At 31.8% G+C, this 14,920-nt stretch overlaps 1 protein-coding gene across 1 annotated transcript; it reads left to right on the forward strand.

The window, feature by feature from the left end:
- The first annotated feature begins 38 nt into the window (after positions 1-38).
- LOC108916367 (FAS-associated factor 1) lies at positions 39-13,013 on the forward strand. Its single transcript, XM_018722601.1, has 12 exons — positions 39-178; positions 273-341; positions 396-705; positions 812-992; positions 1,052-1,264; positions 1,325-1,512; positions 3,053-3,198; positions 7,548-7,839; positions 8,932-9,094; positions 9,314-9,548; positions 9,605-9,682; positions 12,795-13,013. The coding sequence occupies exons 1-12, from the start codon at positions 140-142 to the stop codon at positions 12,873-12,875; spliced, it is 1,995 nt and encodes a 664-aa protein (XP_018578117.1). The 5' UTR covers positions 39-139; the 3' UTR covers positions 12,876-13,013.
- Positions 13,014-14,920: the final 1,907 nt, after the last annotated feature.

Consider the following 14,920-nt stretch of genomic DNA (forward strand, 5'->3'; position numbering starts at 1 on the left):
CTATCTGTTTAGAAACCATCCTCACTCACTACTGTCGTGCTACTCTTTTACTCTTATTTGACAGAGGTTGACAACTTGAGTTTTTCTTGCAGGTTAAAAACATTTCTTTGTAAAGGTAGATCTCGAAACACAACAAAGCATGTCGGAAAATAGAGAAGAAATCTTAGCAGACTTTCAGGTATGGTCTTTTACTAGTTATATATGTGACTTTGATAATACTCAGGTTAGAAGGATGACAAACAGTATTTATGATTATTATTTTTTGTTTCCAGGCATGTACTGGTATTGAAGACGTCGCCGAAGCTATATATCACCTTGATGAGACGAACTGGGACCTTTTGGTAGGCTCAATAGTAATATTTTCATATATAAAGTCTAATAACATTAACTTATAGCGAGCAGTTAGCAGAGTCATGCCGCCTGACACCCAGTCTTTTCAACCAAGATCTGATCCTGATGTTATGGTAGTAGAAGATGATGGTAATCTTTCATCAGTGCCCTTAGAACAGGCAACAGATATGATGGAAGTTGGAAATAATGTTGGACATCCACGGCCAAAGAAGCCCTCTCCCGAAAACAGTATCCGCAATCAAGACAGTTATCCCTCAACTTCAGGTAGTAGTGGAAATGAAAGAATGCTCAAATTTAACATCACGTACTGTGATAGGGTGATCAAAATCGAATTACCAGAGAGTGGTACAGTCAGTAAGTATATTTCTGTTTTAGTATATTAAATAATATAAAATAATGTAATGTAATATTTAATGTAATGTAGAGTAATTCTATAGAAGAAGTAATGATATACTTTTAGATGATTTAAAAATAAGACTGCAAAAAGAATTAAAAATTGCTCCCTGTAGACAGTTGCTATCGAACTGGGCAAGGTTGGTTCAGTATGAAAACACACCTTTTTCAAAATTAAAATTACCAGATGAGAACTCTCTCCATCTAACAATAAAACAAAATGACGGAGGTTTTACAGCTGATGATGAGTAAGTACAGATTTACTGAAACAATATTATTTTGTGTTTTAATAATTCAATAATTATAGAAACTCTGTAACGGAAAAGTTAAGTGGCACATACACTCTCAATATCAAATTTGAAGGTAAAACCTATAACCTCAAATATCAGGGTACCAAAACAATCTTGGAGGTAAAGGGTGATTTTTATACTTTAACAAATGTTCATGTCCGAAATCAAATCTGGAGTGGGTGGCCCCCCAATATAGATGATAACACTGTGTTAGCCCTATCAGGGATAAAGTAAGTTTATTTATTTATTATACAGTTTTGTTGGTATTTGCTTCATATTTTTGTCCATAGTTATCCTGAACATGATTTGACAGTACGCCGAAACTTACAAGCTAATCATAACAAAGAAAAGAAGAATTTACAAATAGTTCAGATAGATAGTGATGATGACGAGTTTGAGGATGCATCGGAAAGTTTTACTGTAGATGATGACTATTTTGTTGACAATGATGTTACTACAAAAAGAACTGAACCATTGAGTGAGTATTATAAAGTTTTAACAAGCATTTAGATTTATTCCATTTAACAAATATTTGTATACAGTCTGTACTATTGTCTAGTCCTAACTTAACAATAAATTTTTCTTATACTACCTTAGCTTGTGATCTCAGAAAATTTTATGCTAAAATAATAAGCTACTATTAATATAGGATTCCAAAAGCTTTCTCACTGAGATAATTCCTCACCTGCTAGAAAATCTTGTAGACAGTTAAATTGTGCATTAAATGTGGTGAAAGTCGGCCCAATCGGTTGTAAATTTGGTATTTGGTGAGTTTTGAAAGTTTTGAGGTCTAATGTTATCTCGTCGATGAAGATCTAAACAAAAACTCACTGCGGGAAAAAAGTCGTTTTCTTGGACATCTTGTTCAAATGTATACCCCCTTCCGTATCCAAACAGTAATTTTTCATAATCTCATTTTAAGGTTAAAGTTACCTGTAGGATCCCAGTCTTTGTACATTTCCTCCCGAGACACTGTATAAACACTTGTTTGTACTTGAAGTTCTCCCTTTTGAGATACATGATGCTGAAGTTTTGAAAGCTGTTATATTTCTAAATACCTTCTGAACAAATGAAAATATTGGTATAACATTTTCTGTGCATACTACATAAATAAAATTGTATTCAACATAAAAAAATTAAGTTTCAATTCATATGTTTTGTCATTTTTAAAATGCAAATTTAGAAAGATGAGATTTCTTGATTCTTTTTGCATAGATTGTACTGTTTTGAGAAATTTATGAAAATGATTTAGAGGACCCCGAACAAACCTTATGGGAAATTGTTCCCGGTTAAATTGGCTGAATTTTTTATATGTTACGTATCTCAGCGTCCTGAACAAATGTCTTCATGGGCGCAAAATCCAAAACTCCATGGATTCCGAAATAAACCTACCTAACCCCTAGAAACCACCCCTACCAAACCACAAGCAGACCCTGGGAACAGCGAGTTTAGTAGATTATTTTTCTTGAAATAATTAAATTCCACACCACAAGGGGGCTAACCCGCCTACCCCCTAACCCACGTAGTCCTTAGAAACCACCCCTACACACACAAGTACACACAAGTATCCAGCTAATAAAAGAATGTACAAAAATATTTAAAACAAAAGAATATGTGGGAAGTCATATCAAAAAGTAATTTGAACACATATTGTTTACATTTTACACTTTTCTGAAAATATCATTCTCATAAGTAGCTGATTTGTACCAAAATAATAAAAGTTATACAATCATATCATTTTTGTTCAAAATAAAATTAGCACTTCAAATATGATTAAAAAATATATATTATATATTATATTTTTTGATATTGAATATCATCTTTATCATGTATTATGCAAAAAATTTCATTTCAATATTTTTATTTGTTCAGAAAATATTTAGAATATTTAGACATTTGTAAACGTCAATATCCTGTATTTCAAAAACAAAGTCTTCAAGAAATGTTTATATAAGAGAATATTTCTAAATGTGGAAGAGCAAAAACTTCTTCATTATATTGTTACACCCTTTGTTTAGTTCCAGATAACATTGAGGATGAAATTGTCGGAAGCATAACATTTGCTGAAAATTTTACAACACGCTATGGCCACATACATCCTGCTTTCTACCAGGGTACTCTTGAAGATGCCATTAAGGAAGCCTGCGCCAAACCTGCTAAAGATGTATGATTGATTTACTTTATTATCTAAAAATAATTTTTAATTTTAGACAAAAATATGAATTGTCAAGTTATTTGTTTCGATTTAAGTTTTTATACCTCAACAACTTAAAAATCGATCAATGCAAAATTTTAAATAAGCAAATTTTTTTCATGAGGCTTCAATCGTATTTTTAGCAAATTGTGGATTACATTATTAATTTTTAAATGACTGTTTTGAGTATTTTAAAAGGAATTTGCAAAGCCCAATATATTGGGTGTCCGGTAAATAATGGATAACCTTTTAACCGTGGATGGGGGACCCTAAGGTCATCCAGAAAATCGACTTTTGTCTTATTACAGAGTCCCTTCGTTTTTCAGTTATTTCGATTTTTTTTTCGAAATTTCCGCCATAGGTTACTTTATTGGTCACTATGGTCATAAGAGAACGTATTATCTTTCAGTTATTATTTGATTTTATTTAAAAGTTACAGTAAATGTTCAAATTGTCTGCCGCCTTCACTTATGCAGGCTCTGCACCTTCTTTTGAATGTCCTTCGGAGCCTTCGTTTGTATCTTCGCTAACTAACGTAAAATTTAAGTGTAAGATTTTTTTAAACATGAACAACTATTGCTAGTTAAAAATTCTGATAAGTATCTGATAATAACACAATTCAAGAATATTACGCAAAATAACTGAAAGATAAAATGTTCTCTTGTGGCCGTAGTGACCTATGGCGCAAATGTCGAAAAAGAAACCAAAATAACTGAAAAACGAAGGGACTTTGTACTAAGACAAAAGTCGATTTTCCATTATTTACCGGATACCCTGTATAGGGGAAAGAAATGTTTCAATTTTTTTTCTCAATTTTAAGACACATTAAAATGATCCTATGGTGTTAACTTTTAGTGTGTTTGGTATTGTGATTAGATCGCTTGAAGGTCACAAAAATTTTTTTTTTAGCATTAAAAAGCGCACAATGTGCACTCTACGGAATTCGTTTAAATATTTTCATGCTCAATAAGCTCAGCGTTTAAAGTTGTAAGTCCTGTATAGATACAGGGTGTAGTGCCAAAATCCAGACAAATTAATCATTTTTTTCCAAACATTTTTTTATTGCAAAAATGACAAAGTTTACAAAATTTTATTACAAAATTGCATGGTCATACAGAACACATTTACTCAATATATCCCCCACTTGCTTGAATGCCCACGTCCAATTTCAGTCTGATGCATTTGCTGGCCCGATTTAATGCTCCACGGTTCATATCGGCAAATGCTGCTTCAATATCCTTACAAATACAATTTTGTAAAGAAAAAAATCAAAAAAGGCAGTTTGAAAATGATTTAAAAATACACTTCTGCACGGCACTGAAAACTAGTCCACTGTAAAACCTGACTTAATAAAGTTGTTCTCAAAATTAAGTTATTTAGAGCATTGCACCGACGGATCATAAACTATACTTCGCAAAGTACGTCTATGTATTGGCAACAACGCAGAAATCTAGTAACTTTCATTACTTTATGTTAGGTATTTTAGTTCTTTCTGATTTTCTTCAGTTTCTTACATGGACTTATGAAAAATTAGGTTAGGTTAGATTTCGGTGTTCGGTGTGTTGTATCATGTCTATGGTGTTTGTTGTAAATGTAATATACAATAATATATGGTTCTTGTTGATATTGACCAAAAGACTAGTTATCAGAGATAAAATAATAATTTCCTCCAGATTACTGTCGTCGGCCTGTTTCAGATGTTAAAATATCCAGTATTTCGCGCATGAACACTGACCACTTTATTTGCACTTCCCGCGTTTTTTTCTTCGAAATTTTAGTGTTTTGTGCACACTCCAAGTCTGTTTAAATAAAGAACTTCATAAGTCGCTGTCAAACTGAGGCTTAAATTTAAGAATCTGTTTCCATACTTAACAAGATCTTAACATATGGTGCAATACAAAAAGCTTACTTAATGATTTCTTATTTTTAAGTAATGCTTATTAACTTCGGTGCAAACAGGCATAAATAATAAAATAATTTGATATACCTGATGTTACAACAACTTCTAAATTTTATCCACCGACGTGGTGTAAACACATTTGGGTCCATCTTACTCAGTTTCTACGAACTAACACAAGTGTTGTCTTGCTTCACCATAACACAAATGCTTCAACATAATACAAATGTTGTCTTGCTTCACCATAAATTAAAACGATATCAATCAACTCCGAGTTGCTATACACGCAAGCCATTTTTGACACTAACTACTAAAAAACTATTGTAAACACCACATATAACAGGTAAACACTATCGGAATTGCTGGGTCCACGTGGCTTTCCACGTGTATTGCGAATGATGCTAGAGACTACAGTTGTTCGGCTATGTAATAGTTGAATGTACTACAACTTCAATAATTTTTTTCTTGGAAACTATAAGGATTTTACAAAAATATTTTTACAATATTGACTCCATTTCTCATACCGCATCTATTCCCAAATTTTTTTGGATAAGTTGTGAATCACCCTGTATATGTGTATGTGAAGCGACTTCGGAAGATGATTGAGTAAAGAGAAATATAAAAATAAATTTTATGTGGTGTCCAACTTTCTAAACATCACCACTACTCATGTGCATGAATCGTGGATGACACGAATCATTCAGTTATTAGATGAATATTTGTTCGGGGATCACGTTGTTAAAGCTTTGACATTGCTTGCTCTACATTGTGAAGTAATGAACAAACACACTATTTGTTAAATAAATTTTCTTTATAAAGACTGAAAGACTGAAAGACTGAAAACTTTGCATATAATCTTAATTCAAACTGCCAGTCACAATTTTGAAATTGTTTATTGTGAGATTGAGATGTAGATAGTTGTACCAAGTTCATGTTTCGAATTTGATAAATGTCAAGTACTCTCTTTATAGTAATTCTTAGCCCAAAATTATTATTTTATTCCAATTGATACAGCAGGGGTACTCGTCTTACTTAGTTACAGAAGATCCGACTATTAATGCTGGTTCAAGTTAGACAGAATGCCAATATATTTGCAGAATCGCAAAAATAGTGTTTGTACGTAATTTTTTTGTTCATATGAGAAACAAACATTACAAAAAAATGTTTTCCAAATTTTATTCAGTATCATGTCAATTACATGGTGTCCCATTTTAAATAACGCGTTGCAATATCGGTTGATAGCCGCACGGTTTAAGGCGTCAGTCCTTAAATCGATGTGTCGAACTGCCCGGGTTTCGAATCCCGCGGCCGGTGACCGTAGATTATCTATACTTGTACGGAGGATTGGCGCCCTCTGTGCAGGTATGGTAGGGTGGAAGAATGTTGGCTTGGGTCAATGTGAGAGATTGACACCGGTTGGCATTTGACCACCCCCCTAATTAATGAGGTTTTCCAGGTTTCCCTCATTCCTGCACTGAATGGTGGTTAGGGCCTACCAACATAAGTCGTTCCTGGGCGCAAATGCGGCCTGCGTAATAATAATATGCCGCCTCCTCTCCCGCACAAGTCTCCGACTTCTGGGCTAATTCTCGNATTATTATTATTATTATTATTAATATCTTCTTAGGGACATACTTTCAAGTAAAACTTTTTAGACAAAAGTTGTAGGGTTCTGACGGGGACCTTGACCTTGACACAAAGGTCAATCGTAGAGGTCATTTGAAAGTCAACTTGGGTTTTTAGATAGATGTATTTCTGACACCGGAAATGAATAGAACGGGAAATTTTACGTCAGATATGTCTCTATGTTATGGGTCAAAGTGACCCTAAAGGATTATTTTAGGATCAAATAAGGTTCTGAATAAGATTTTGCGATAATTTTTGGGAAAGCACACGACAAATGATTCTGGTTTGATCATAAAATGATGACCTTAATCATGACCTAGATATGAAGCTTGAAGGTTATTTGAAGGTCAAATCAAGGTATGAAATATGGAAACCATGTTTGCAACCCCATTACGTTAAAGCAAGATAGCTATGGCCCAGCCAGTCAAGGCAATTCGAATATTGTCGCAGTTTCAATTAAGATTATATTAAAAATTTTCTATATTTCTTTTAAAAAAATCTGTTCCTTTGAAAGAATTAATGTAATGCAATTATTGAAAAAAGAAAATATTAAGAATTAATCAGTCTTTTCAATGAAGCTGTGTTAGTAAAGGATCATTTTACTTCTTAAGTTGGAAAAAACATTTTTTGGAAACATTTCCTTTCCCTGTATACAGCAAGTTGTAAATTGTTTTTAGAGAACCCAAGGTATGAACTTAAATTAATAATTGATAATTTTGTTATGATTATAAGAAAACTCATTAAACTTATTTGAAACTTCACACAGATTGATTTAATTCAATGAATGTATTTTCAGAGAAAAATCTTAGCCATCTACCTGCACCACGATGCAAGTGTCTTAACGAATGTGTTCTGCACCCAATTGTTGGGGTTCGAGAGTGTCATGCAAATGTTCGAGAATAATTTTATTCTGTGGGGATGGGACATAACTTTCGAGAGCAATCGTACTAAACTACAGCAGTCGGTGAACAACTGCCTTGGCTCCACTGCAGCCATGAGTCTGCGCAACATACCCGTCGATCGTTTGCCTGCCATTGTCCTCATTATGAAAATTAGATCGACCACAGAAATTTTTAATGTAGTTAATGGTAAGTAGACATATTTATTAAACTAGAGTTGTTCTGGATATGAGATTTGTGATATTCGCGAATACGAATATGAATACAAATATATCAAGTTGACATTTGCGAATGCGAAAGCGGATATTAAATAATAACTAAAAATTAGGCATTAAAATACAGGGTGTAACTTTGAATTTGGGTCAAATTTATACAGAGGCTTCCTTTGACCTTTAGAAACATGTATCAATACTTTATTTTTTCATGTTCTGTTGTGAAAACTTATTTTTTTTAACCTTTTTTTAGTAGGTTTCATACCCCGCCTCTGGGCAAGCTAGTATAACTTCAAACTACAATGCGCTTGCACAATTGGGAACTGGGCTGTGCATTGTTGTCAAATATTATATTTTAAATGTAATAAATTGGAATTAAAAACTTTATTTAGGGGGAAAATAAAAATAAGTGTTTGAAAGTAATTTTAATAAATAATCAACAGTAACGGATCAATAGAAAATTGTACACTCTTTTCGACAACCTTCTTGCTTAGTTGTAGAAGGAAAATTTTGTTGTGTAATTTTAAGTTTGGGTGATATTTATACAGGGGCTACCTTTAGAATTAATAGTTTATTTTTTCAAATTTCGTTGTGCAAGCTTTTTCTCATCTCATTTAAAATATGCATCCATTGTATCTAACTCAGTGTAACTTAGTGTATACACTTCAATATTTAATGTGGAAAACGTACAGATAAAATTTTTAAAACAGGTGAACACAATTATTGAAATATGTATATGTCTATGATTAAATTACCGAAATATTGCAAAATTTTTATATTCAAATGTGTATCACACATAACAATCAAAGAAAATTATTTTAAAATTAGGTTTTACAGTGCATTTAATTTTGTTGCTGAAATTAAGAAACTAAAGTAAAAGTAAAATTAATTTAAATCAAGCACCATTTGTGTGTGCAGTGACTTCTGTCATTTAAATTTAAAAGTGACATTATTGGCTGATGCTGATGCAGATGTGAGGCTTTACGTTTAAAATGGTAGTGATTAAACTCCTATAATATATGTCATTATTAAATTTAAACATGTTACTTCAGCATTTTCTATCTTGTAGGAAACGTGGGTGTAAATGAACTTTTATCGAGTCTTATAGAATGTGTGGAAGTATTCACTGAACACCAACGTGTGGAGATAAATGAGGAGCAAGAACGTGCTGAGCGAGAACTTGTCAAACTAGAACAGGATTTAGCGTACCGCGAGAGTTTAGCAGCAGATAGGTAAATCAGAATATATTTTGCTGGTAAAGTGTTATTTTTTATATAACAACTAAATTGTAATTAAATGTTGATGCTTGTGGTTGTTTTCGTGTTTATTCTGCACTAACGGGAATTAAAATCCTCAAATGACGATAATTTTGTGATTTGTTCTTTATTAGTGATATTATCTGTGAAATATTGCAAACTAGATAAGATTATGTGATTGTTTAATTACTGTAGGGCTAAGGAGGAAGCGAAAAGAATGCAGGAGCAAGCCGAAACGGAAGCAAGGCAGAGGTTGGAGAGCGAAAAAGCGGAAACAGAAGCTAAAAAAGAGGCGCACCGTAAAAAAGTCGAGGCTAGTTTACCGCCAGAGCCTCCTCTGGACCAGGGGGATAACATTACTAAGATAAAGGTTAGGTTACCTAAGGGGGAGTACATTGAGAGAAGATTTCAAGCCAATACACCGCTTAAGGTAAACATTAAGGCACATAAATGTGGAGAATTTTCAAGGATATCTTTTTTTTGCAGGTGCTTTTAGACTTTTTAATAGTGAAAGGTTATCCAACTGAGGAATACAAAGTTATATCTAGTTGGCCTAGAAGAGATGTAAGTATTTTTTTATTAGATTTGGGTCAGGTTATTTTGGTTATTATCACTTCCTTATAAAAGTTTGCCTCGAGAATAGCATATTTTCTAATATATGAAAACTTTTGAATATAATTAGGAATTATATACAAGGTGTTCTGAATTGCCCATGCCAAACTTTAACTGATGAGGGAATATGATCAGAATAAAAAATGTTATATATGTATATAAACAGAAGTTGTGAATACTTTGTTTTTGAGATAGAAATTTAAAAAAATCACATTTATTTAAAAATCTCCAACATATTTTATAAGGATTGATGAAACTTGAAATATTGACCACTAATTATAGGCAAAAAATTGCCACACCTGACTTGTTAGGTTTTTATTTCTTTCATTACACACACAAAACAACGTTTTACTTTTTGGCTCGCTTTATTTCGCTCACATTCTTATAACATCATAAACATCACCCTATATTCTTCTTGTATATATTTTTTGACCTACTATCTACAAACAAAATAATTGCTTACACTTGGAGTTGATACACATATCTATCAAATGTAGACAGTAGGCGATACCATCATTAAAGATTTCCAGAATTTTGATGCTTCTGAATATTTTGAAAACTGAATAAATGTGTTTAATTTCTGTTGGCATTTCTAAGAAAAAATTTTGTGCTTTCGATTTTATTAAAATAACTAGATATTTTTTACTATAATTACTTTAATTCAAAATAAATGAAAAATAACAAAACTGTTCCGTTAAAAGAAAGTGATAGGAATATTTTATTAGAAATATGACTTTAAATACAATGTAACCATAAGAACCTAAAAAAAAATAATTGGCATAGCAATTTTAAATTGTTTTTAGGATTACTATCCCTCAAAAAATTCTACAAGTTCCTACACTAATATTTTTTTAGGCTTTTCGTAAAATGAATCATGAAACAATTTGTTCTGGAGTTATTTTCGTTTTATGTAATACTTAAAAAAATAATCAGGTACTCAAAATTGGCTTTTTTAAAAAGATGGGACATCTTTTTTCTTAAAAACACCATCCAGAATTAAATGCACTTATCTTATTTCAAAAATGTTTGTTAGTAATATTGAAAAATTTTATTACGTAAAATTAGAATTTTTGTTCTACAGAATTGAAATTTTAAAGTGTTTAAAAATCTAAGAAGCCTTGGAAATGATTGTAGTTGAAAAATTAACCAATTACTGATGTTACCGATAATTGGTAAATAATAGATTCTGCTTATAAGTTATTGTCATAATTTTAGGCCAATAAGCAGACTCCATTATTTATCAGTTCAGGGCCAGTAATTGGCACAGTTTACATCTTGAGGCATTTCCAAAGCCTCCTAAATTTTGAAATCAGAACAGAAACTTAAAAATTTAAAACTAAGTCGACCATATAAATTGATGAGATTTCAGATACTAAGATTTTAAGTAATGTTGATTAAGACTACTTAGTCAGTGTTTCAATTAAATAATTCCTAATGCCAAAAGAATCATCATAATTTTTTTAACAAGTACATATGCAAGAAAAAATAATTCAATACTGCAGCATTGCGGACCTCGAAGGTCCATAACTTATTTCACCAGATTGTTCTAGATCTATTCCTAAAGTTTCACTAAAAAAAAAAAATAAATAAATAAAACCATCCTGTATACTTCTTCAGTATTTCCTTCATTACATTTCTTGTCGTATATGCTTCAACACTTTAGGCCTAGCAGATCCATAGCTGGATTTAATCCTTTCCTCTAATTTTTTTATCTTATGTTCCTTTCCTGCAATTTTGTATATTACATTCTTCCAAATCCTTCATTACTCTATTTAATTCCAAATATTTTTTATGGCACTCTACTGTTAAAATAAAACTTTTTCCCCTTCGAGACTTTGAGACCTTATTTTCATTAGTTTCAAATCCTAATCCTTTGTTGATTTCTATTTTCTTCTTCACTATATATTAATATTACCAAATTGTCTACAAACGCTAAACAGTAATGCCTTTTGTAGTAATCCATTTCTATTTAAATTAACTTTCCTTGTTAAAATTAATGAAGTTAATGGATTATCAATTACTGGTTTCCTGTAATATCGTTTTTATATCATTCTTCTCTCCTTATTCTGTCATAAACTTGTTTGAAATCTATGAAAAGAACATAATATGTTTCTTTTTTATATGCATAACTTTCTGCTTAAATTTCTCTTTAAAGAATAAATTTGATCTATTACCGGTCTACCTTTCTGCTTTAATTAATAAATTGGTAAATTAATTTTCTTACTCAATTTATTTTTTTTTTTACTTAGCCCAAATTTTATATACCTCATTCATTTAAGCTACACCCCTATAATTTTTACACTTTTGTTTTATCGACATTTTTACAAATAAGCACATTATTTCTTTCCAAACTGTAGGTTGTTTTCATCCATATTTTTCTTACAAAGCCTTCATAAAATGGTTACAATCCACGTGACCAGTAATTTTGTTTGGAGCAGTAATTTTATTTCCTTCACGTTGACAATTAAATTTCAGTAAAATTAAAAATTATGAAAATAATAAGGTCAAGGTTACATTAAAACGCAACATTTTTTTTCACCGGCTGGTAATTGGTGTAATTTTTCCCTAGATTTTATTTAACCAATCTTTAGTTGACAATGCCAGTCGTGCAATGTTGGTTGCCTAAGCTTGGCGGTCACGTGGCTTGTAATCATTTATGGAGGCTCTATAATAAACAGTGCATCCACCTAAATTGTGCTCCATATTTATATAGTTCAGAAATTATTTTATCAATACCATTATTTTTTAGATTGATAATTTTTTCTACTTCTCTCAAGGTCAGAGGGTCTTCTACATGTTAACTTGCTTAATCTCACTTATATCATCGTTGTCTGTTATTATATTTTAGTAACTCACTAAAATTCAAAATTTCCTTGTCTTCGCTAGTAATATGTCCCTCTTTATTTTTATAGAATATGGTATTTGCCTGGTATCCTATTTTTTCATTTTTTATTCCCTCATAAAGATTTCATCTCTTCTAATAGTTTTATTAGATCAAAATACAACTTTTTAGTTCTATTCCTCATACATTAGTTAATTACATGACAAGTAAATTTTCTTGCAGTTAACCGCACTGGACACAAATCAGACTTTGAAGGAGTTGAAATTATGTCCACAAGAAACTGTGATATTAGAGGAACGATAATTTCTGTCACATTCCCTAATGAAGGGTTAGATTTTTATAACAGCATTTAAACGATGTAAAGTTATTTAATATATATTTTTAATTTCACTTAGTATTAATAATTTAAATGTAATCCATGTAATTAATAATAAATATACATTTAAAGTATACCGGTTGTTTCATTGTCCTCAAACTGTCCACGTCATAAATTTAGGTCCTTCCGTAGATCGAGGAGTCGACCAAAAAACCTTGATAAAATCACTTCTTTTGAAGGTACAGGGTTGAATTTTTAAAAATTAGGATTATTATTGTCATATACATCACACTCTCACACAGGAGGCACTGTTAAAATTTCAAGCTATTTTTGGATAAATGCATTCATTGCTAATATAATTTTTGAGAAAAATGAACAAAGTTTGTTAATGTTGCCATCTAGTAGTATTAGTACTGTTACAAATGTTACAAACTAGTCATAAATATTATTGGAGAGGAACCTAATTTGTTGAGAGAATGGGGTATATTCCAGTTATTTAAAACAATTTTCAAATCTAAATTTGCTTAAAATATTTAATGTGCACTTTATAATTTTTTGATTTTTAGGAAAAAAATTAGAGTTCTATAGTAACTATACGGACGTGTACACATGTATCAGTCAGATCATTGTTTGCTAGGAACCTTTTTTTCGTTATAGTATGTTACTTATGCAAACAAATGTTTGTTATTCTGAGAATTTATAATTATAAAAAAATGTATTTGTTTTAATTTGTACATACATTTATAAATAAACAAGTGATTGACATTAATTGTCTGCATTTATCACGATTAGGCTCATTATAACAATCTTTTACAATTTTTCTTATTAAAAAAGATGAAAAAAAATGCATATATTTATTCAGACTAGAGTCTGAAGAAACAGCCGCAGCCCGCACGCCCACCGCTCACATCCCCTCTCGTCTTCGCTGCGCGCCATCGCCAGCTTGCGAGGCACAGCTCTCATCTCTGTTTTGTTCTCGCTAAACAAATATGAGACATCTCCCCTCTGTGCTCAACCATATCCACTGAAGCTAAGCGGAGAGGAGATATGTAAATAACAAAATCCTATTGGTTGTTTCAAACACATCTCTCCTCTTGTCTCGTCTCCGCTTTGGTGGAGTCTGGGCCTAAGACAGTAAAATTGGTATTTCTAATACCATCTCTTGCAGATTGTAGAAGGAACACTGGCAGTTATTCGCTAGCATTTATGTCAAATTGACCAAAATGGTGAAAAAATATGACGTCTCGGTTTCATTTTATTGCTTGCTGAACACTTTCTATTAGTTGGGCCACTATGGTCTACTGCACATTTGCTCGGCTTTCTACGAATTGCCTAGACCAATGGTTCCCAAGATGTAGAAAGAAGTCGCAGGATATCATTACAGATTTTACAAAATATATTAAGTTAAATTTTTCTTTATGAAAATCATGAGAAATAAATGTTTTGGGAAACTAATTCCTTAAATCTTCAGTTCATTCCTTAACTCTAGTTTCTGCAGGAATAGATTAATTAATTCAATTCAACTTAGTTTTTAGAGAATTTAGATAAGTTCTGTATTTGAGAATACACATTTCTATCATTTTCCAATTCCAGGCTATTTTTTGGTTTCATTTTGACATAGGACAATGCGAGCTCTCACACATCAGCTCAAACAAGAGACTTGTTGAGAACTGAAGAGATTGAAAGGATGAGTCAGTCACTGTACAACCCTGATTTGGCACCCAATTACTTTTTTATTCCTGCACCTCAAAGTGCATGTTTGGAGGTACCTCAATCGGAATAGAAAGTAATTCAAAAATGGTTCTGGCACATGCAAAAGTATATTGATCTTCAAGGAGGATATTTTGAAAAACAACAAAGCAATATACAGGGTCTCCGCAAATTTCATCGACAACGTTTGACTGCATATTCACGACTATAAATAAATACGATTACGAAAAAAATAAAAAATGTTTAGTTTTGTAGTTACAGGCCTTCAAAGTTGTCAAAAATAAAATTAATTTAATTAATAACTTCATAACCGTTTTACCGA

This window comes from Anoplophora glabripennis, unplaced genomic scaffold (assembly GCF_000390285.2).
Source record: "Anoplophora glabripennis isolate ALB-LARVAE unplaced genomic scaffold, Agla_2.0 scaffold1785, whole genome shotgun sequence".
Classification (NCBI taxonomy): domain Eukaryota; kingdom Metazoa; phylum Arthropoda; class Insecta; order Coleoptera; family Cerambycidae; genus Anoplophora; species Anoplophora glabripennis.

What these genes read in the sequence shown, in the direction of transcription:
- LOC108916367 (XM_018722601.1), top strand. Translation starts at nt 140, where the DNA reads ATGTCGGAAAATAGAGAAGAAATCTTAGCAGACTTTCAG. An exon ending in ACCAGAGAGTGGTACAGTCA is followed by an intron (nt 706 to 811) that starts GTAAGTATATTT and finishes ATATACTTTTAG; the next exon opens with ATGATTTAAAAATAAGACTG. An exon ending in GAGAGTTTAGCAGCAGATAG is followed by an intron (nt 9,095 to 9,313) that starts GTAAATCAGAAT and finishes TAATTACTGTAG; the next exon opens with GGCTAAGGAGGAAGCGAAAA.